At 41.4% G+C, this 24,037-nt stretch overlaps 1 protein-coding gene across 3 annotated transcripts in view; it reads left to right on the top strand.

The window, feature by feature from the left end:
* The window catches only part of LOC127415930 (disabled homolog 1-like), a 296,379-nt gene that overhangs the window by 175,641 nt on the left and 96,701 nt on the right, over nucleotides 1-24,037 (top strand). For all 3 annotated transcript variants that reach the window (XM_051654946.1, XM_051654944.1, XM_051654945.1), the window contains exon 3: nucleotides 19,547-19,686. In XM_051654946.1, the coding sequence (XP_051510906.1) occupies nucleotides 19,547-19,686 (140 nt within the window). The remainder of the gene's footprint in view (nucleotides 1-19,546; nucleotides 19,687-24,037) is intronic.

Genomic DNA, 24,037 nt, shown 5'->3' with positions numbered 1-24,037 from the left:
ATTAGATTGTTTATTTGGAACCGAGCGGTTGTACTGTCAGCGAGCTGAATACTACTGCTGTTCCATTCACCTCTTAAGAAGCATATGCTGTTGAATATACGGTGCATTTCCAGCGGCTTTCTCTCCTTCTGCATGACGAGTGCAGATTTCGCCCCTGGGCGCTTCGACAGCGCTAAAAGAGTGTATATTCCTGCTAAAGAGTATATTTTCTCTATTAGAGCACAGACATTGACGTTGAACGTCTTTTTAAAGGCGCGTCTTTATAAAGATGTCTTTCCGTCTTTGTGTGATTCCTGGATGCTGTCGCTATCATTCTGCTTCCGACGGCCATGGACACGTGAGGCAGCGATCACACTGAGGCAGCATTCGTGGATGGTTCATGTTCTCATTGCAACAATATGACCATGGCAACGTTGCGGTCGTGGCTTTCCTTCTTCTCAGGGAAAGCCACTCTAGCTGCCCCCCGTGCCTTGCCTTTTACCTCTGGGTACGAGGCCGGCCCGGCTGGCACTGGAGGCGATTTGGGGGCTTCAATGGGCGCGACTCCGCCGGGTAAATCCCCGCAGACCTCCCATTCCCCAGCAAGCTCGTTTGCCCCCCGTGAGTTCCGGGAGGAGACCAGCTCGCACCAGGACCAGCTTAGTGTCCCTTTCGGAGCTCCGGAGCGTGATGAATGCTCGATCGCTGCATCGGAGAGCGTACTGGCGATGTCATACACCGAGGACTCGACTGGGTGCCACCTTCGGGTCGGCCCACCCAGTCTGAGGCTGACGGCGAAATAACCGCCATGCTTGCTCCGGGCGACGAAGGTCATGGCACGAGCACTTGGGCAGGCGATGTCCACCCTCGTGGTCCAGGAATGCCACCTGTGGCTGAATCTGGTCGAGATGAGGGACGTGGACATTGTTCGCTTTCTCAACGCCCCCATCTCCCAGATCGGCCTATTCGGCGACACCGTCGAGGACTTCGCCCAGCAGTTCTTGGTGGTGAGGAAGCGGATGGAGACTCTACAACACATCTTGCCCCGGCGCGGCTCAAGATCCCGTATCCTGTCTGCTCGCCGAGGGCATCCCTCTGTGGCGGCGAAAGCCCAGGCAGCTCCACCTCAGCCCGAGCCCAGTTCTCGGCCCCAGCGTAGAGCCCCCTGCAGGAAGCTGACGCCCCCCACCTCATGGGCCGGTACGAGGACCCGGAAGGCTCCTAAGCACCCCTGAGATGGACAACCCAGGGAGCGAGATGTCTGCTGTAAACCCTGAGCTGGTATCCAGACTACTCCATCCCCCGGTGGAGGGCCGGGAGGTAAATCCTTGGTTTCCTTTTCTTTTATGTTCACCACACCCCGAATGGGCTGCGGTACCCACATTCTCAAAAGAGCAGATTCCTCACTCCCTGGGTCACATAGCCAGTGTTCACGACTGCCGTTATCATGGCAACCGGGCACTGAGCACCTGCGACTGAATTTCAATTAAATTGCATGCAGAGATCGTGACCCTTCTGCGCAAGGGCGCGATAGAGCCTGTCCCTCCATCCGAGATGAAGAAAGGGTTTTACAGCCCTTACTTCATCGTACCGAAGAAAGGCGGTGGGTTGCGGCCAATCTTAGACCTGCGAGTTCTGAACCGGGCCTTGCACAGACAAGATGCTGATGCCAAAACACATTTTTGCGTGTGTCCGGCATCAAGATTGGTTCGCGGCGGTAGACCTGAAGGACGCGTACTTTCACGTCTCGGTTCTACCTCGACACAGACCCTTCCTTTGGTTTGCTTTCGACTGCCAGGCATATCAGTACAAGGTCCTCCCCTTCGACCTGTCCCTGTCCCCTCGCGTCTTCACGAAAGTTGCAGAGGCAGCTCTTGCCCCGTTAAGAGAAGTGGGTGTCCGTATACTCAATTACCTCGATGACTGGCTGATTCTAGCTCACTCGAGAGTTGCTGTGCGCACACAGGGATCTCATGCTCAGGCACCTTAGCCAGCTAGGGCTTCGGGTCAACTGGGAAAAGAGCAAGCTCTCCCCGGTTCAGAGCATCTCTTTTCTCGGCATGGAGTTAGACTCAGTCTCGATGATAGTGCGCCACACGAGCGAGCGCGTGCGCGGTCGGTGCTGAAAAGCCTGAAGTCATTCAAGCAGAGAACAGCGGTTCCACTGAAACACTTTCAGAGGCTCCTGGGGCATATGGCATCCTCGCTTGGCCATCACGCCGATCTGCCGCCACTTGTTCAGCCCTTGGACAGACCTTGCATTTCTACGGGCAGGAGTTCCCCTACAGCAAGTGTCCAGGCATGTCGTCATTACAACAGATGCCTCCAAGCGAGGCTGGGGCGCCATGTGCAATGGGCACGCAGCCGCTGGCTCCTGGACAGGACCGCAACTGTGTTGGCACATCAACTGCCTCGAGTTGCTGGCAGCATTGCTCGCCCTGCAGAGGCTTTTGCCATTGATCCGGGGCAAGCATGTGTTGGTCCGGACGGACAACACAGCGACAGTAGCGTATATAAATCACCAAGGTGGCTTATGCTCACATCGCATGTCGCACATCCCGGGCAACCTCAACGCCACAGCAGACGCACTGTCGTGGCAGGTGACGCTCAGGGGAGAGTGGAGACCTGTTTGCCTCCCGAGAAACCTCCCACTGCCTGCTCTGGTATTCTCAGACGGGGACCCCCGTTTTTAAATGCAATTGTTAAAAATCAATTCACCTGTGGAGAAATTTAATGGGATTTTTACCATATTAATCAGAGTTTTTGCCCTAATCAGCCTCAGAAAGTTACAGGACATTATTCCGATCTCTTGGTGTCTATTTCTGATGTGTCATGCCTGGAAGCTCTGCCCAATATGAATTCTAATCCTGCTTTTAGCAACTGTACATAAAACATCAATTTTAATTCTAATTGGCTGTGATTTTGTGTTGGCGCACAGCTTGCATTTATTATGGACAGACTCGGTTTAATGTTTAACCATTTTGTAATATGTAAAATGGAAAGAAAATGTCAAGCCATTTAATTTTTTCAAATTCAATTTGCAAATCGGATTTGAATATACAGCCACACAGTTGAAGAGAGTACATCAAGGGGTTAAAGAAACTATAGTCACGTATCAGGGGAGAGTCAGTCATCTGTAGGAAGAACAGCAGGATCAGGTAGACTGAAAGACTGAGGTATAGGGGCTGACATCTCATTGAATGACTGCTTCAACTGAAAGTGACAGCAGGGAGGGAGGAAAAGAGATTTGGAAGGATACAGAAGAACAGGAGCCTGTAGGAGCACAAGGGTCATGATTGCCAGAGGTGATGCCTCAGGGTTGCAACAGCTATTGACAGATCACCTGTTCTTATTTAACTTTGTGTGCAGACATACAAATAAATGCTTATGTATATGTTAGTGTGTAAGTCCAAGTGGCATTATAGGAGTAGGCCTAGTTCACAAAAAAAAAGATTTTTTTTTTTTTTTGTCAGAATTTACTCACTCCGATGTTGTTTCAAACCCACATGACTTTCTTTCTTTTTCGGAAAACAAAATTAGATGAATGACACAAAAGGAGATGCAGACCACAAACTTTTTAATGAATATCACGACCCATCTCTTCAATACAATAGTAGTGGGAAGTGCCTCACTTTAAAGCTTAAAAATGACAAAAAAGTATCATAAATGCAGTCCAGGCATTTAAAAACTATAGGTTTTGTTGAGATACAAGTCATTTTTTCAGTCAAAATATTGATGTCCTGCTTCGAGCGATGAGAGAACTTGCTCTTTTTAGTGCAAAAAAACAACGGTAGTTATTGACTGAACAACATTTTGCACACTAAATAATTGGTTTAAACACCACAGATATTTCTCATAAAACAAAATTTAACATTAGCTGATATGCAGAAAGGTTTTCTGTATGTACGGGATGTACTGTATGTCTGTTTGTAATGGAATATTAACACATTTCTTACTTCATACTTAGCAGTATATTGTATAAACTTGCAACCATTTATATATATATATATAGATGAAACTCAGTATTGTGTGCAATATCTCAATAAATGTTTTAAACATCAGTATGCTACATTGTCACGTGGCCCGATTGTGTTGTATGTCAGATTCAGCAAATGCATTTATTCTCTGAACAGGTTTGGCAATACTTCAAATTTAAGGTCAAATTTAGGTCCAAATTAAAAAAAATAGGTGTTCACACAAATATAGTGAGACATTATTAGAATAAAATGACTGCTGACCAATGTTCTGTGCAATGATAAAATAAGTGTAGACATAAAAATAAAAAGGCAGATGCTATTTGCACCCCAGTGCAAATAGTGACAGATATTATTTGCACCTCAACCCTGGTGCAAATAGTGCAAATATATTTGCACCCATATTTAAATACTAACATGCCGTAATGGGCATCACTGCAGCGTGTTTTTGTGTTTATTTAGAGTCCCACAGACACACTGCATCAACCTCTACCCCTAAATCTAACCTTAACCTTCCCTTAGAAAAAAATAACCTTGGTTTTATTACAGTAACCATAGTTTCACCATGGTATTTTGTAGTAAAATTATAGTAACCACAAAATTAACCATGTTTACTATATTACCACCTGTAACAAGTCACTGGATCTGTAGTCAAGCGGACTCGGCGTATTCTTTTCTCAATGAATCAGTTTATTCACAATAATCAACGTGGCTTTTCAGCAGACATACTTAAATGCACACACACAGGTGATTCAAGCGTTGCTCTCTCCCCCTCTGGCGGTTTGGACTGCCCTTTTATCCCTCTCCAGCTCTCACTGCAACACAAAACAGCTGTTAGAGATAATTTCTCACAGGTGTCAATCCTTACCGCTCTTCCTCCCCCAGCCTCACTCTCCACTCTAACCCTAACTTCACCCCTAAACCTAACCCTCACAAAAAAAAATAAAATAAAAAAAAATAAAAAAAACCTGTGCACATCAGTAGATTTAAAGTTAAATGTGATTTGGCTGATTTATGAGCCTTTTTGTACTAGTGAGGACCACCTACATTGTCTTCACTAGTGGGTTTTCTACCAGTTTCACTGTATTAGTGAGGACATTTTCACAAATTTGGCACTCACAAGAATATCTAAACCTGTACACACACACACACACACACACACACACACACACATGCACAATTATCCACTAAACTTGGTGCTTGTTATATTTGAAGACACTGAAACCCATAAAGATCTGCCCAATTTTGTCCACTCTACAGAAAGCTGATTAGATGCACACTGATGGATATCTCACACTCTTTGAAGTTTTCTTAGCCATCAATCTAACAAGATTACCAGAAGCTTCTTTATATCTGCCTTTCTTCTCTCTCTTAAAAAGAAAAGCTTATGAAAATAAAGTCCTTGTTTATCAGCAGAGATCATTAGGTGAAGCTGCAGTCAGTTTTATGTTCAGTATCAGTTTCACAGTATGTGTGCTGAGAGCACAGTAAATTAACATACATAAAGTTTCTGCTTTTGTCTGCAGTGACCTACATTAACATACCAAGAGTTTGGAAAATGTGTGTGTGTGTATGTGGGGGGGGGGGGCTGTATTTGTGTGAATGTCCCTCTGTGCATACAGCTTCTCGTGTTGTCTCATGGCTGCATCTTTTAGCCCAATCTGCTAAAAAGGGATTTGACTGATTTTTTTTAATGATTTTTTTTTAAACTATTGTTATTAATAAGAGTGTTGTAGGCATGTTTATGTGTTTGTGTTGCAGAGGAAAAGAGAGAGAAAGGTATTAGGTGATGTGTGTTTGCTGGCACTGAAGCAATGCCATGGGCAGATGCCCAGTAGTGATAATATGCAAATTTGTGTATGTCTGTGAGTCAGTACATTTACATGCACTGTGAATGAGAGCATGTAGAAGTGGACATTAGAGTTGTGAACCTCTAAGGATAACAATTCAATTACAAAATGATTCTCGATGCATCATGATGCATCTTGTCCTCCAATATTTTTAGGCAGATGCTATTTGCACCCTGGTTTTGTTAGCCTGAGCAAGCATCAGTGCTTCCCTGAGATCATCTTTCATCTTTCTCACATACTGGTCATAGTCCGTGACATTGTTATCTCGATTCACACTTTGGAACATTATGACCACAGGCAGCCTAGGGATCCTCCATACATCAAATAAAAGGGAGCAAATCCAGTTGTCTCATGAGCCGTGCAATTGTAAGCAAATGTTAGGGTTTGCAAAATTTGCGGTCAATCCTGTTTGGCTCTGGGAGGCAAGGCTCTTATCATATTTCCCAGGGTACAATTGAATCTTTCAACGTGGACGTTTCCCATTGGATGATAGGCCGTGGTCCTTGACTTCTTCACCCAAGAAATCTGCAACAGCTCCAAACTTCCAAAATGTTCCCCTTGATCCGAATGGATCCTTTGCGGAAATCCATAGACACAGAAGAACCTAGAACTTGGGTTGCAGACTGGTTTATACACAGGAATGTGCCATTTTAATGAAGTGGTCTGTCACCACTAACACATCTACACTTTTACCCATGGAGTCCTCAGCAGACCAGAAGTCTATACAGACCATCTCCAATGGCCTGGTAGTCTGAATACTTTCTAGAGGGGTCCTCCCTTCTGGTTCAGGTGTCTTACTGACAACACAGCACTTACAGTGTTTCACATAGCACGAATGTCTTTCTCCATGGTGACCCATAAGAATTGCTGCCTTGCCAATAAAAATGTTCTGCCCTGGCCTTGATGACCAGCTTCATCGTGGATACCACGCAAGACTTGGCTGATGAGTGAATCGGGGACTATAAACTGATAGCTTGTGGATTTAGTCAGTGGATACTTACAGACTCGGTACAGTATTCCATCCAACAGTTTCAGTCTTTCCCATTGTTTCAACATTTTCAGAGCTCTGGAAGGTTCCTTAGACCTCTCTCACCGGGATGGTCTCCTACCTCGGCTTACATAGAAGAGAACTCTCGACAGAATATAGTCACTTTCCTGTTTTTCTTGAAGCTCCTTCAGAGAGAAGACAGGAAAATATTCTGACCCGAAGGCATTAGCTGTTGAATGTCCTGAGCCAGCCAGATGACAACCCTCTCTTTAGTTCCCACACCTCACTCGGTATGGGCTTCAAGATCAGCAGAGACTTGATCGGAGGACATAGAACATTGCCCCAATGAATGATCAACACACTGGTTGTTTGCACTGAGTCTAAAAGCATCCTGTACTGTCCCTTACCTGATCTGTTCAGACTCTTCCAGCAAAGATTTATAGGGCTCTGCCACTAATCTCTGACTTACACAGTTGGGGACAAAGGCTGTCGGCTTAAAGCATCAGCGACCAAGTTCTTGGTACCAGGTATATATTGGATGTCGAAACTGTATGGGGCTAGCTTTGCCACCCACCTCTGCTCGCATGCATCTAGTTTCAGCTTTGTTAAAAGGGAGGTTAGGGGATTATTGTCTGTCCAAACTGTGAAAGGGTGGCCCTTTAGCCAGTGGCTGAATTTATCACAAACGGCCATTTCAGAGCGAGGAATTCTAGGTGGAGAGCAGGGTAGTTAGACTGAGCTCGAGTGAGGGCTTTGCTAGCAAAGGCAACTGGTCATGCTTTGGACTCCCCTTCAGAGATTTGTGACAGCATGTCCTCTAACCATCCAATGAAGCATTTGTAGAGAAGATAAATGGCTGGTTAAAGTCAGGGTGGGCCAACACTACGGAGTCCGAGAGATGACTTAAGCCATTCAAAGGAGATAATATATTCTTTTGTCCAGTCTTTTGGACTAAGTTTTCGGAAGACAGCACCACATCCTGACCAGCCTCTCTTTCCCTTAGCTGCGGCAGTCAATGTGAAGAGTGGTTTGGCAATACTGGAGCAGTTCGGTATGAACCGTTGATAATACATGACCTTGCCCAAAAAGGATTTGATCTTCTTTTGGGAGGGTGTGACTCCATCATCCATCATGAGATCATTTTCTGTGATAGCGGTGATGGCTGCAACTTTATTGGGGTCGGTCGCTACTCCATGTTTGTCTACAATGTGGCCAAGAAATCTGACACTCCTCCTAAGCAGATGAACTTCTTTGGAGCTAGTTTCAGCCCATGAGCACTCAGCCTGCCAAAGACCATCTCCAACCTCTTCAAAGCATCTTCTTTGTTAGGAGCTACCACTAACAGATTGTCCAAGTAGCACAGCAAGGTAAGAAAGTTTTGGTCACCGAATATATTCATCATCAGCCGCATGAAGCTTGCTGAGCTATTGCACAAGCCCTGCGGTAGGCAATTGAATTCGTATAGTCCCAAGGGTGTTGTAAATGCGGTGAACTTCTTATCCTTTTCACACATGTAGATGTTATAAAATCCAGATGTGAGGTCCATTGCACTGAATATTGCGTTACCCCCCAGGGCAGCGAGGCAGTCGGCTTGGTGAGGAAGAGGTGTGCATCTTTTACGGTGTGTGCATCAAGCCAGCAGTAATCCACACATCTCCACTCTTCTTCCACACGAGCACCAGGGGAGAAGCCCTCTCGCTTTTGAACTTACGAATGATGTCCCGCTCCTCCATCTCTGACAACACGTGCCGCAACTTCTTGTAATGCCCTGGTAGCACATGCCGGTAAGGTAGTCAGAAGGACTGTCAGACAAATGGATCCGATGTACAAAGTCCCTTGCTTCTCCGCAGTCCAGCTTATGCTTTGAAAACACATTTTTGTACTTCTGAACTAACCGCAGTAACTTGTCCTTCCAGTGCGACAACACCTCACATGAGTCAATGTCCAGGTCACATAATTCCATTTTCTCGAAGGCATTGCAGAATTCAGGGTCAGGAGAGCAATCTCACACTGCTTGACTCTGGCTCTTTACAGTCTCACAACGTTGTTGCGCATCCACTTCCAAATTTTCTAGGGCCACACAGGGAGACACATCAGCCACTTTTGAATTCCTTTTCAGAGTCACAGGCTTTTCATATGGGTTAAGCATCCTGACGGGCACCCATCTGTCAGCAGTCATTGAAGCCACTACTAAACCCACAATAATGTCCCTTTTATGCATTGGTGACCTAGGTGGCTTGGTCAGTATGCCACTTCCCTCTGAAACAGGGGACTTGGGAGGTAATTTGGCCCATACCAGGTGCACCTGCTTGGCAGTCCCGATGACATCAGGCATCTCATCGCCTCTCCACCTGATTATACCAGACAGCAAATTAAGAAATGGTTCAACATCAGGCTCTTTCGTCGATTCAGGTCTACTCATAATGTTCCAGTAGTTATGATTTTGTTTAAGCCAACTCAGGACATATTTGATGACATTGGTGCCCAATATCAGTAGGTCCTGCTGTCCTGGTACATCCAACATGGGAACACTGACTTCGTAGTCATACACTTTCATTTTCAACTCATATGCACATTTTGGCACAACCTGATCACCTCTGCATCCAACTAGTGTAATGTCATGTGTATCTCACATGGATCCAGAGATAGGCCAGCACTCTGTAAACGGTGCTCTGCTGCTTCATTAATGGTGCAAGCCATCATCCCACTGTCCAATAAGGCCTGAAGAGGGACTTTATCGTTTACTAGCACATTAGTGTAGAAAAGGTTGTCTGCTCGCTCCAACTTGGTCACGTTCTGGAACAAAACCACATTGTTATTTGACCTTGACTTGCAATTTACCTATACCTGATGCATCTTCATCTTGGAGGGTCTGAATCTCTTCACCCACACAGTCCCCTCCCTGGTGCAGGTGACTTCATTTCCCTGAATTTGTGAGTGGCTATTCTGTGGCAGGCTCTGCACTGGTGACCAACTTCCAGGCAATTCAGGCATCTTTTCTCAGTCATGCAGTGAGAGTGTGTGGAGTGGGTAATCTCACCACAAACATGACATCGAGATGGTCAGGACTAAGAGGATGACTGAAGTCTGGCTGGAGAAGTAACTTGCAGACTGGTGCATTCAAGCACCCTCTCCAACATATTAAGCACTCATTCTAGTGTGCCTGTGTCTGCATTTGTGGCCTCAGGCTTTGTGGCCTGGGTACTCGGGACACACACTGCTGCATTCACCGCTGTGCAGTCCCCTTGTGTAGTCTCTACATTGCTAATGGCAACGGTTGCTACTTGGAGTCAGCGGTCTCGGTGGGTGAAAGAGGTTTCCCTCTTTGTCCTTAACTCTCTCTGGTGTTCATCTAAGGCTTCTTGGCCCTCTGTGGATGTCCACTTTGTGATTGGCTTGTACCTGAACATACTACAGAGTTCAGCATCAGGGCAGTTTCTAATGAACATCATGCAATTTCATTTGAAATATTCTGCATTCTGCTTCCTTACTTCTGCAAATGACTGTTATCGACTTCGGCTGCATTGTTGAGTCGGACCCAGTAATCGACAGGACTTTCCTTATCATATGGCCGTGTAGCATAAAAGTCTGCTAGTGGGAGACAGGACTCTTGGCTTTCACTGAAAAAAAGAAAAATGTATGAGCATTTTGAAAATGGTCTCAGGGGAGATAACCATATCAGGTGAGGGATTGCTCTTCAGCCCTACTTTGACTATGCACTTTGCTCTGCCTAAGAGATGGCTGATCATTTCATCGGCCTGCTCTGCTTTTGGGCAGTCATGCTTGTGTAAGTATACCTCCATTAACTCCATCCACTCATGTACAGTGTACTTACGTGTTCCGTCACCACGGTATTTGGGAGGTTCTCTTATGTCAGATTTCACAATCAGATTAATTTTGGAAAGGTCAAGAGTAGTGTTAGGGGAATCACTTTTAACTGTTTCAGGAACAGTTTGGTGACAGGAGGCAGAAGGGGTTTGATCAGCTAAGAGCCAGCATAAAATGGAGTCACCGATTTGGCTACCCAGCTCTTCTATGAGCTCTTTCAACTGTAAACTGAAATTGTCACTGTTTGGGGCAGGTGTGGATGACATGGCATCAAAAATCACCTTTTCCTCTAATTTTGAAGGACTTAAATTGTCACAAATTTGACCCTTTTCTTTACACCTTATAGCACCATCTGGACTGATTTGACCCCTGCCCCTCCCCAAGACTAGTGTAGACGCATCATATATTCTACCTTCCATATTACTTGTTAGTGCAGAACACAAATAGAGTGATTGGAATTAATGGGAATTAAAGTTAAATCAATTTTTTAAACACAATAGTGAAACACCACAATAAGGACTGAAACTGAATGTGAGTGAGGCAACAAAGTCCATCAGTTGGCAATAGAAGACAGTACTTGATCCTTCGACCTTGGCTTGATACTTGACACTTGATACCCGGTGATCGGCTGCAGCTAATCGGTTGAGTCATGGCACCAGTTTAATGTAGCGGACTTGCTATCACCCTCCAAGGAACTCAAGCCAGAGACAACAGATCGGGATCAGCACGTCTTTTAAATTTGTTATGGAAAACATGGGACACCATCAAAAGAACGATCGATGCACATCAGCCTCTCCTCATACACTACAAACAATCTCGGCGGGGGAGAAGGGAGAGAGAAAACATGTGTCTTGCCTCCTCAGCATACGCCAGTGGTCTCAGGTTCATATTCAAAACATTAGCATTAATGTGTACTTAACATTTTTCAAATCATCTTTGATACAGAGCATTAAAGGAATTTTTTTTTCTTTTTTTAAATATTACAATATAAATCTTCAGGCAAAATAAAGGTTTCAATATAAAACAACTTTTTGTGTGTTTTCTCTTAACTCAAAATAATATTTGGGAATGCATAGATTTTAGATGAAATAAAGTAAACAAATACACTTCAATCTGATAGAAAAGGCATAAATAATGTTATCTTGAGGCTTACTGCAGCAAAATAAAAGTAGAAATATATTAATTTTCTGAACCAGCTACACACGCATAAGCGGCACTGCGCTGACACAGTTTAAACTGAACTAAGGATCGATTCTGAATTTTTAAGAATCTATTCAGAATCATTGGAGAAAGAATCGCAATGCATCGGAGAATCCTTTTTTTTCTCACAGCTCCATGTCCCCTTTTTTCCTTTCTATATATTTATAAGGTTAAGTCTTTTTATTTTTGCTGCTGTGCCATTTCAGAGTAGTTATGTAATATTGATTGTTGTTCAGTGTTTCAAATATTACATTTAAGGCTTTTATTAGATCATATTTGAGTTCCTAAACAGGTTGCAATGTTCTTTGCAAGTTGAAGAGAAACCTTTTCAAATCATTCTCGCAAAACTTTTTTTCATGGATCAGTAGCTTCTATGAATAATATCAAGGTCTGAAACTTCGGTTTAAATTTATAAAACAAAATATTGTTTGCAAGGTCTCACTGCAGCCTCAGTGACATAAATACACTGCCTGTTCTTTTACATTGCAGTATAAGTTTATCTCTTTCTTTTTGTACACTATTCTGTGTCCTCTTGGCTGAAAGTATGTTTTGGTCTTGTTGAAAGTGCTTAGCAGTCATCTAATTGTGCTTTCTGTTCATTGGCGTGTTTCTGATTTATTCGTTCATTTTCTGTTGATAATTAATCATTGGCTCATTAATTTGTATGATTATATATATATATATATATATATATATATATATATATATATATATATATATATATATATATATATATATTTACATATATTGAGTAATAATGGCTAAATATTACCAGCATTATTACCTCAATACCCTGGACCATTGTTGTACCATCATTAGAGGACCATACATTAAACATTGCATCAATATCTGTGATGGTTTTAACTTAAAAAGTGTGGAATGGACTATGCTATCACAAATTGCAGTTGTAAATACAAACAGTATTTTAGTTGACAGTGTAGCTTTCCACATTAATGATCTAACATGTCAAGATGCTTTTCATAGTTTAAAGCTCGAACTTTAATACAGCACTACTTTGTCACCAAACTAAAGGTACAAGAAAAGAAGTCATCTCGAACTGGATTTTTTGATTAGCAGAACAACAAGAGAAAACAATTTGTAACAAACTTTCTTCTCTTCTCATTCTCAGCACTGAAGTCCCGCAAGGTTGCTGCCTTAGGAGCCATTCACACAGAACATGTTAGGGGCCATTCATAGTGAACATGTTTTTGTTTGTGCCCATCAGTGCAGTTTTTCAGTTGTTTTTCTATGTAACAGGACGTCTTTGACTGTTACACTACTTGCCTCTTTCACTGTGTTTTCAGCATCTTAAGCAGGAGCATTGCATTTTTAGACAGTGTGTCAAGTTTAAATAACTTTTAAAAACTCATCTTGAGACATCTGCATTCTATTCTGTACATTGCACTGTCTAGCTTTTTTTAGTGTTATAACGCATTCGGGTTGAACGGCCCCTTAGGAAGCTAAACAGAGACGAGATGTGACATGTTATAATGTTCAAAGACGTCCATATAGTGCATGCTTACATAGAAAAACAATACCAAAACAGTGAAAATGGATGTAAAATGGTGTCCCGTTTGAACGGCCCTTTAGTCCAAAATTCTCTCTTCCTCACTTCCTCATGCCAAATTTAAAACAACCTGAATCAAATTTGCTGATTGCACCCCTGGTATTGGTCTGATTAGCAATGATGATTGAGGTGGCAGAGTTGGTGTCTCAATAGCAACCTAGAACTGAATTTCTAAGAAGTCAGAAGAGATTTTTGTTGACTTGAAGATGCTTGGAGAGTGTCACACCTCAATCAGCAGTGACACAGTTTCAAGAGAGATTGTTTGAAACAGCTTTAGGTTTCTTGAGCAACAGGCCACAAAAATGAATTGTCTCTACTGTAATTTATGTGCTGTCTATGGAAACACTCTTCAAATTGTTCCATTGTACAGTGTTATTACATATTGCGCTATGGCATGGTGAAGAACATCCTGAGATTTCCAACTTCCTTAGCTGGGATTTCTTTGTGTGGGGCTTACAGTGCAATCCTTGCATATGTCTAATAAAGTAATTTTGAGACTTGAATGCACTAAGGTTGTTAATGCATCCAACCAACACTGATGTTAAGTGTGCAAAGCCAAATCTCCTGTGCCCTCCTTCAATTAGAACTTATGTATGTCAACAGTCAACTGCTCACTGTAGCTAGCTGCCAGAGTTCCCTCATTTGAAGAGCTGTGATGATAGCTGATACCCAGACTTCTCTCCAAGACACAATGAGCTATTCTCAGCCTGAATAAGGACTTGGGAGGCCTGCAGGGTAGAGGTCTGGATCTCATTTCAAGACATCTCTACTTAGACAGTGTAGTTGACAGCCTTCTGACACAGATATACCCACCCACACACTCATATGGTCAGCTCTATACGCCAGAGTTCAGTCCCTGAGGTAGATAGTAATAATAGAAGGCTTTGCAGGTGCAGCGGTCTGAACTGGGGAAATAAATGAGTGTTTATCCTTCTCATAACTGCCACTAAGGGACAGCTGAGATATCAGCTTTCTGGAAGTCAACACAAACTGTCAGAGTTGAGGCAAAGTGTAGTTGTAAGGAGAAACTAAAGGTAGAGCCACTGCTGACTTAACCAGTTAGTTAGTTAGTTAGCGTGACAGTTGCTTTCTTAGCCGCAACGCGTCGATGGAATGTTTTTTTTTTTTTTATTATTATTATAGCCATGATTCAATAAAGGCTTTTAAATGTATACCCTGCTTTGAGTGCCTTACTAGTTTAATATTTAAATAGAAGATCCCTAATCCAAAGACCACCAGTGGGAATTGCTTCACACTCAAGCATCACTCCTTGCATGCTTTATTTAACATGACAAGTCTGCGATTTTTTAAAATAGTGTAGCTTTTCCAGTACAAGCTACTTTTTCCAATGAGTAGCGGTGTAGATTGCAAAATGCTACTTTAATGTTTTTTAATGTCAAACTGTATTGTACATGCAGCTTTAAAGCCAGAAAATCTGTGTACAAAATATTTAGTTAATAGCTGCTATTTCGACTCAGTTATTTAAAATAGGGTGCTTTTTAGTTTTATTAGTTGTATTTATTATGAATGTATTTAATGTTTTCATCCTAACTCATATCTACATTGTTTTTGTGCCAGAGAAATACTGTTATGATTGTAGAATTCAATAATATCATCTGATGATTTTTAATTATAAAAGAGATTTCTTTTTACTTAAACAGCTTGGCTACTTTTTTTAGTAGCTTGTAGCATAGTGTTACTACTTTTTTAAAAGTGTAGCTTGATTGTAGTTTAGCTACTTCAAAATTTGAGTAGTTTGCAACTTGGGAAGCTACAGTTTCAAAGTAGCTATCCCAGCAGCTGCATGCACACTGTTAAAGGGAAGTCGCCTAACAAACATGAGCGAACACTCAAAGTAAGTACATTATCGATGAAGAGCAGGTTGTTTAAAAACGAGTGAAGTCCTTCCATCATGTGTGCGGTGACCTTCAAAAAGTCATTAATTCATTGCCTCAGCTTTCATGAATCGTCCGCTCCTCTTCATCAAATACTTAATGTACGTGTGTGAATGTGAAGGAAGGAGAGTGATATTCATTACACCTGGACTCTTACTTAAGCTTAATGCCACATTGTGTCAGTATTATTAATATACGCATGTTGCACTAAGCCCTGAGCTTTTTTCCTCACCCCACCTATCGCATAATTATTGTGCTACATGCATTTACTTGGTGACTAGGAGGACAGTCCATAATATGTCACAGATAGGCAGCGAATTTCATTTGAAAGTAAGTGTCACTATGTGCTACACACCCTGGAGGGCAAGGCAGGTGAAGTGAGCACTCTTAGAGGTGCAGAATATTGCTGTCTCATATGTGCCACTTTGGTACACCATTCAAGTTAGTAGACAAAGACAGACACCACTACCACATTATCTGTAAAAATGATAAAATACTTGAGGCATAATTCGGGCTTCCTTAGATTGGCATACTACTGGAAATGCACTGGAGGAAATCTAGGCACCCTTTAAAGCTGCCTTGAATAGTTTACCCAAAAATGAAAATTCTCACCATTTCATGTACAATCAATTACTCACCCTAATGTTGTACCAAACCTGTAAGACTTTTTTTCTTCTTCCATGGAACACAAAAGAGAAACATTTTTAAAAGTCTTCACACACCTTTTTTATTATACACACTACCATTCAAAAGTTTGGGGTCACTTGCCTGAAATGTTTCTCATGATCTTAAAAATCTTTTGATCTGAAGGCATATGCTTAAATGTTTGAAATTAGTTTTGTAGACAAAAAAAAAAAATAAATAAATAAATAAATATATATATATATATATATATATATATATATATATATATATATATATATATATATATATAATTGTGCCAACATATTCATTTATTTAATTACAAAACTAAAATTTTATTTAAAAAAAAAAAAAAGTTTTTGAAATGGATGACTTGGACCGAATAATTAGGAAAAGCAACCAATAAGTGCCCAACATAGACGGGAACTCCTTCAATACTGTTTAAAAAGCAACCCAGGGTGATACCTCAAGAAGATGGTTTAGAAAATGCCAAGAGTACATTTCTGCAAAATCTAGGCACAGTGTGGCAACTTTGAAGATGCTAAAATATAACACAGTTTTGATTTATTTTGGATTTTGTTTAGTCACAACATAATTCCCATATTTCCATTTCTATTATTCCATAGTCGTGATGACTTTAATATTATTCTAAAATGTGAATAAATAAATAAATAAATAAAGAATGAGTAAGTGACCCTAAACTTTTGAACGATAATGTGTGTGTGTGTGTGTGTGTGTGTATATATATATATATATATATATATATATATATTCTCAAGGATAGTGTGTAGTAATTCACATCTTTTAAGCTCATTAAACGACAAAAAACACACCATAAAGCCAAAGTAAATGTAGTCAGTGTGTCTCGTGCACGTTTTTCAAGTCTTTTGAAGGCTTACAATCACATTGTATGATGAACAGACCGAAATTTAAGTCGGTATTTAATCTCATATCAAATCAAATCATTGATCAGCTCCTGTAAACAGCCCAAATCAAATATGGCGACAAGTCAATATTACATCAAACCTCATTGGTTATTGTGTCATGGCATCATGATATTCGGTCTTGAGACGTGCAAAAAAACAATGTTTGATGTTATTGATCCCATATTTGATGTGTGCACTGTTCACCACATAAAGTGAATGTATGGCTGAAAAAGATGTAGAAATTAGTACATGAGGTGCATCGACTACTTTTACTGTGGTTTTGGTGTTTTTTATAGTCCTTTATGAAGCATGACAGCCCAGAATCACTATTCACTTCAATCATTATGACAAAAAGATGTGTGAAGTATAAAATAAATAACATTTCCTTTCGTGTTCCTTGAAAGAATGGTCTTTTGGTTAGAAACAACACAAGGGTGAGTAAATAAGACAGAATTTTTATTTTGGGGTGAACTGTTACTTTTAATATCCTATTGAATACTTACGGAACTTAACCACTGACAGTCTTTAAAGTTCTTGCAGTTATTTATGGGTTCCATTAAGCACTTAAGCCTTAAATTTTCTAAGTTCCTTGAGAACTTCCGTTTTGAAAGGGTGCCTAGAGGTTCACTAGAGAGTTCTGCTGGCTTGACAATCTGAGAAAGCCTAGGTTTTGGCCAGTAATTGCAACGTATGGGATTGCATGACTACTGATTTTTAATGGTTGACTAGTCAAGCCCATTAGTCGAGTTGAATTTGACTAGTGGTGACGTCATTCCATTTTGTTTTTGAAAGAACGAACAGCAACCAGGTCAGATGTTCCAACACAAAAAGTTGGACCGTTCATGTTGAAAAACACTAACCCACAGCAGCAGGTGCCTTTTTAAATTATTTTGCATAGCACTAGTATTTTTGTTGTATTTGAGGTTACTGTACTGTCTTTGTCATCTTTTTCAAAATATATTTAAGCCACTTGTCATTTTCAAAGCAAAGCCATCGGCCTCAACACCTGCTGGCAAGTTGCTGAAGTGTTGGATGGCAGGGGAAGAGTCATTTCATGAGTAAAGCAATAACTGATTAAATGATTCAGTAATATTCATCAGGATAGCACGATTGGTCAGAGAAACTATATCACGAACCCTAAACCTAACAAATCAGGTAGAGCTTTCCTCATTAATATGAATGAATCTTCTCTTTCCATCCTACTTTTCAGAAATCCACCACCCGCTGTACTTCATACAGATGTGTTTTGTAAATCACGTGGAAAGCTACTAGTCGGCTTCAGGCTGAGAATGTCAACTACATTAGTTATAGTCAGCTAGACTATGCAAGTCCTATTGCCACCTGGAATCACATGACCACAAATGCTTCTCCAAAGCCTTGTGTAAGGAAACTTCGTAAAGAGATTGTTCACTTTCGTTTGAAACGACCCTATGAATGGTGTTCCATTTCCCCAGTGAACTTTAAGGGCGTAAAAATGGCAATTAGAATTTGCAGAGGGTTACGGCACGGTGCTGTTTGACCCTGCTTGCATGATGGTTAATTCTTGACCCCTCCCTCTCAGAGGATTGTGCAGCCATTAAGCTGCAACAATGGAGAGCATAGAGGGGTATGTAGAAGGAAGGTCAACATGAGATACCACCAATACCACAACAATACGAGAGCTAAGAGTGACAGGAAGAGCGAGAAAGAGAAATGTCAAGCTGGTGAAGGCGAGCGAGTAATACAAAAGGGGTGGATATGGGGGCAGGGGAGTGGGATGATTGATTAATGGGATTGCTGTCAGTAAGGTCCGTCTGTGTTGTAATCTAATATTGTGGTTGCTTCCTGATCATTAAAACCTGCACCTTTAGAAACTTGTTAGTCCCACTACTCTTGCTTTTGTACATGCTATCAGTTAAACCAAAGAAAGCTGTGTGCAAGTGTGTGTTTGTCCTTGTAAGTGCTTGCTTGCCTTTGTCTTCTGGTCAAATTGTTTTCTCAGACCTAATTGGGTCTGTTTGTCTTTGCTTCATTGGGCATGAGCCAGTTAATTGGTCTACATCCTTGGAGGCCCATCGATTGCCCAGTCCAGTTATCCAGTTATAGGCTTGGCAATGAAGGTATGGGAGGGACCACTTGATCTTTCTTAGCCACGATTGGCTGATAGATGTCCACTTTGATGTGAGCTCAAATAAATATTCAGCTTTCATCCTATCGCCTCACACCAGGCCTGGACACTGCACTGTTACTTAGAAACCAACCTCACCCTGTCATGCCGCAGGCTTGATATACCTGCAATTATGTCAGAAATGCAGCTTTCTTGACCTTCATTCTGTGCTGTGTATATGGCAGAGAGCGCAGGACATGTGGATGTTAGAGAGGGTTTTCAGAACCCTCTGCTCATTTTAAAGCCCCTGGCTCTGAACAACTCCACAAGCTTATGCAGACAAAATCCAGCTGGAACTTAATGACCAGCCTGAGAACATTGGAATAAAGATCTAAGTAATGCCAATAAACTCAATATCAGAAATATGAGCATGTAGGCTGGGTTAAAGACTGCATTAGGGTATCACTTTTTGCTGATCATGATAAAAGCCATGGCAGTTTTAGATGATGGCGAATGGAGGGTGGAGGAGATTTGCTGCAGATACTGTACATATGTAAAATTCATCAAATGACTGTATGCTTCATCTCCCCCCTCTCTTTACCCCCCTTCAGGGCAGGATCGCAGTGAGGCAGTTCTGATAAAGCGCTTTAAGGGGGATGGTGTTCGCTACAAGGCCAAGCTCATCGGGATAGATGAGGTCACTGCTGCAAGAGGAGACAAGCTGTGTCAGGACTCAATGATTAAACTCAAGGTGTGTATGTGTGTTTATGTGTGTATGTTTTTTTTTTTTTCTTAAGTATGAGAAAATCTGGTCTAAAGCAGGGTCATTATAATGTATTATTTAAAAGTGTGTGTGTGTGTGTGTGTGTGTGTGTGTATATATATATATATATATATATATATATATACAGGTGCATCTCAATAAATTAGAATGTCGTGGAAAAGTTCATTTATTTCAGTAATTCAACTCAAATTGTGAAACTCGTGTATTAAATAAATTCAGTGCACACAGACTGAAGTAGTTTAAGTCTTTTGTTCTTTTAATTGTGATGATTTTGGCTCACATTTAACAAAAACCCACCAATCTCAAAAAATTAGAATATGGTGACATGCCAATCAGCTAATCAACTCAAAACACCTGCAAAGGTTTCCTGAGCCTTCAAAATGGTCTCTCAGTTTGGTTCACTAGGCTACACAATCATGGGGAAGACTGCTGATCTGACAGTTGTCCAGAAGACAATCATTGACACCCTTCACAAGGAGGGTAAGCCACAAACATTCATTGCCAAAGAAGCTGGCTGTTCACAGAGTGCTGTATCCAAGCATGTTAACAGAAAGTTGAGTGGAAGGAAAAAGTGTGGAAGAAAAAGATGCACAACCAACCGAGAGAACCGCAGCCTTATGAGGATTGTCAAGCAAAATCGATTCAAGAATTTGGGTGAACTTCACAAGGAATGGACTGAGGCTGGGGTCAAGGCATCAAGAGCCACCACACACAGACGTGTCAAGGAATTTGGCTACAGTTGTCGTATTCCTCTTGTTAAGCCACTCCTGAACCACAGACAACGTCAGAGGTGTCTTACCTGGGCTAAGGAGAAGAAGAACTGGACTGTTGCCCAGTGTTCCAAAGTCCTCTTTTCAGATGAGAGCAAGTTTTGTATTTCATTTGGAAACCAAGGTCCTAGAGTCTGGAGGAAGGGTGGAGAAGCTCATAGCCCAAGTTGCTTAAAGTCCAGTGTTAAGTTTCCACAGTCTGTGATGATTTGGGGTGCAATGTCATCTGCTGGTGTTGGTCCATTGTGTTTTTTGAAAACCAAAGTCACTGCATCTGTTTACCAAGAAATTTTGGAGCACTTCATGCTTCCTTCTGCTGACCAGCTTTTTAAAGATGCTGATTTCATTTTCCAGCAGGATTTGGCACCTGCCCACACTGCTAAAAGCACCAAAAGTTGGTTAAATGACCATGGTGTTGGTGTGCTTGACTGGCCAGCAAACTCACCAGACCTGAACCCCATAGAGAATCTATTGGGTATTGTCAAGAGGAAAATGAGAAACAAGAGACCAAAAATGCAGATGAGCTGAAGGCCACTGTCAAAGAAACCTTGGCTTCCATACCACCTCAGCAGTGCCACAAACTGATCACCTCCATGACACGCTGAATTGAGGCAGTAATTCAAGCAAAAGGAGCCCCTACCAAGTATTGAGTACATATACAGTAAATGAACATACTTTCCAGATGGCCAACAATTCACTAAAAATGTTTTTTTTTTTTGGTCTTATGATGTATTCTAAATTTTTGAGATAGTGAATTGGTGGGTTTTTGTTAAATGTGAGCCAAAATCATCACAATTAAAAGAACCAAAGACTTAAACTACTTCAGTCTGTGTGCATTGAATTTATTTAATACACGAGTTTCACAATTTGAGTTGAATTACTGAAATAAATGAACTTTTCCATGACATTCTAATTTATTGAGATGCACCTGTACATATATATATATGTTGGGCCTCATGTATTCAGATATAAGACAAAGGCAGGCCTGCACAGAGTCATAAAGCCTAACTGAGGCCTACACACACAGTCATAAAATCTTACTGATAACAACCGTGCTAAAATCAAACAAAGGGAGTCCAAAACAGACTACAAATCCCATGAAGCCTTGCTCACTTTACACCTGTGTGTGAAATTCCAAAGGATCGAACTCTCAACTCCTATTGAATGAGGTGCACGACAGAATGCCCCTCAAACATGACGTCATCGGGAGTAGAAATACCTCTGAAATCCTTCTGGGCATCGCTTCCAGCAACTTTGCGTGCCGTACGTAGACGCAGCTCATCGCTGCTCTCAGGTGTAGCCTCGTTGCACAAGGAAGTAACGTACAACTTGAAACTGTGGCTATACAATCTCCATCTCCATGAGTTGAGATTACTCTGTGTTCCACCGAACACTCTAACGGATCCGAAGGAGACAGCTGAGCAATCCGCATCTTCATCCGTTTGCCTGCAGAAGTGAAGAAAGAAGATTTCTCTTCCCTCTTCTACAGAGCGAGGAAACAGCCTCCCATCATCACCTGAGTCTCGAGGAACCGAGTTGGAGTTAAAGGACGGATGAACACACATTCTACCTGCGTCCTCACACGATTCAAGTAAGAGGTTTACGTCTGGGCAGAGATAGAATATTATAGTGTGTTATTCTTGTGTATCAAGGTTATTGCTTGTACAGTTTACAGACCGCCGAGCCCACTCATTGCTGCTAAAAATACTTAAGGTATTACTGTAACGTACTGTTATCACGAATTAGATTTTGCTGTGATCTCTTTTGCGATCTCACCCTCGATGGCGGAAATACACAACCACGTTGGACTGTTGTGTATTTCCGCCATTGCGGGTGGGATCGGCACACTGAGTTTATCCATTAAAGAACCAAAGACCGCGGGACGGTTTACGAGCCGTTCACTGGGTCTCTGAGTGATAAACTAACAGCTGCTGTCTCTCCCATGATCGCGAAACCAGCTTCAGTGCCACCACTTTATTCTTTCTCTCTCTTACTAACCACACACACACGCGACCCCCTCACAAATATACCCGCACACGCATTTGGCTAGTAGATAACCGGCTTCTCTCTGCCTGGCAAGAGTGTTAAACCGCCAGAAGTCAGTCATTTCCAATGGAGAGTGGGACGGGCGCTGTCTGCGGATGCATAATTTTCGGATCCTATTTAAACTTTGGCTGCGTTGAAACATTTCAATTTGTGCGACTTAACTGTATGCAACCACCCGACTGGATGTAATGTATTCATTCAAAACTGAGCACTAAGTGAGAAATATTATCAGTAGATTTTGTCCTAAACTTTATTCTAAACGCCTGCTACTTCTGTTTATTGGAAGATTATAAATGTAGACGTCAGAAATAATCATTTACGTTGCAAATATATTACAAAAGGCTTTTGTAATTATAGTACATGTATGATTAAAATTATATGTATCATTTATTTCCGCAAACGCAAACTTTCATATTTAATATCATTTATGAATTTCTATTACCTATTTGGTAAATTGTTGTTGTTTTTGTTGTTGTTGTTGTTAATTATCATAATAATAAACAATACAGTATTAATAGTAAATAATGATAAAAAAAATAATGATAATATTAAGCACTGAGTGAATATTAATAATACATTTAATTGAATTAATCCATTTGCTCAACATAATCACACACAGTAATGTCATTCTGAGGTTTGATAGCAAACCTTCTCAGTTACATTGAATAAAATACAATGCATGCAAATTGACAGTTTTCACAACTGCCACTAGGGGGAGAAATACGACAGTTGTACGTGAATGTCGGAGACAGTGAAAATGGAGCTTAACACAGTGTCGTAAACAGATGTAAAGTGACAAAGTAACAAATGATAAAGCTTTTAGAATTGTTTTTGTGACAAGCAGTAAGCACTAGGAAATTTGTTTTGGTAGCTTGGCTTGTATTTCTGTGGCATTGCATTAGGTAGCCCCGCCCACAGTGAAATCTTATTGGTCCATAATGTTAAATGTTCTGATTGGCTGTGATCAGCTGCATCAGAGACAGTTTAGCAGAGATGGACTGCTGGTATTAAAATGAATGGGAAAAACTGGAACAGCCAACAGATGTAGAAAAGGAAGTCCCGCCTTACATCTAAAAGATCCAATCACCTTTCAGATACAGACATTGCCTGTTAATTAACTTGAGAATGTGCATGCCTATTAGCTAAACCAGCCTGACAAATAGTGTTTTTTAGTGTGATCTGAGCTAAAGAAGCACAATTTATGATACCATTGTTGTCATATTTTACTACAGATTTTAAATATGTTATTTGATCGTAATCTTGACCAGCCATTTTGGAGATTTCAATCTTTCCCTATTCAAGAGGAGAGTAGCTGTATTATGCCACTTGTTTACATAGAAGCTGCACAGAAGCATTCCAAAGATGGACGCCAAGTGTACTGGCTTGCCTTGAAAGAGACTTGGGTCACATTTACCCTTTTAGTGTAAACAGACAAATGACTTGTTACTGGAAACTTGTCACTTTGCACCTGGTTTGGACATGGTCTTTAGAGAATTAATTTG

This window comes from Myxocyprinus asiaticus, chromosome 25 (assembly GCF_019703515.2).
Source record: "Myxocyprinus asiaticus isolate MX2 ecotype Aquarium Trade chromosome 25, UBuf_Myxa_2, whole genome shotgun sequence".
In the NCBI taxonomy this organism is placed as follows: Eukaryota; Metazoa; Chordata; class Actinopteri; order Cypriniformes; family Catostomidae; genus Myxocyprinus; species Myxocyprinus asiaticus.
Note: the sequence above shows the minus strand (reverse complement) of the source record. Positions and strands in the feature narration are given on the sequence as shown.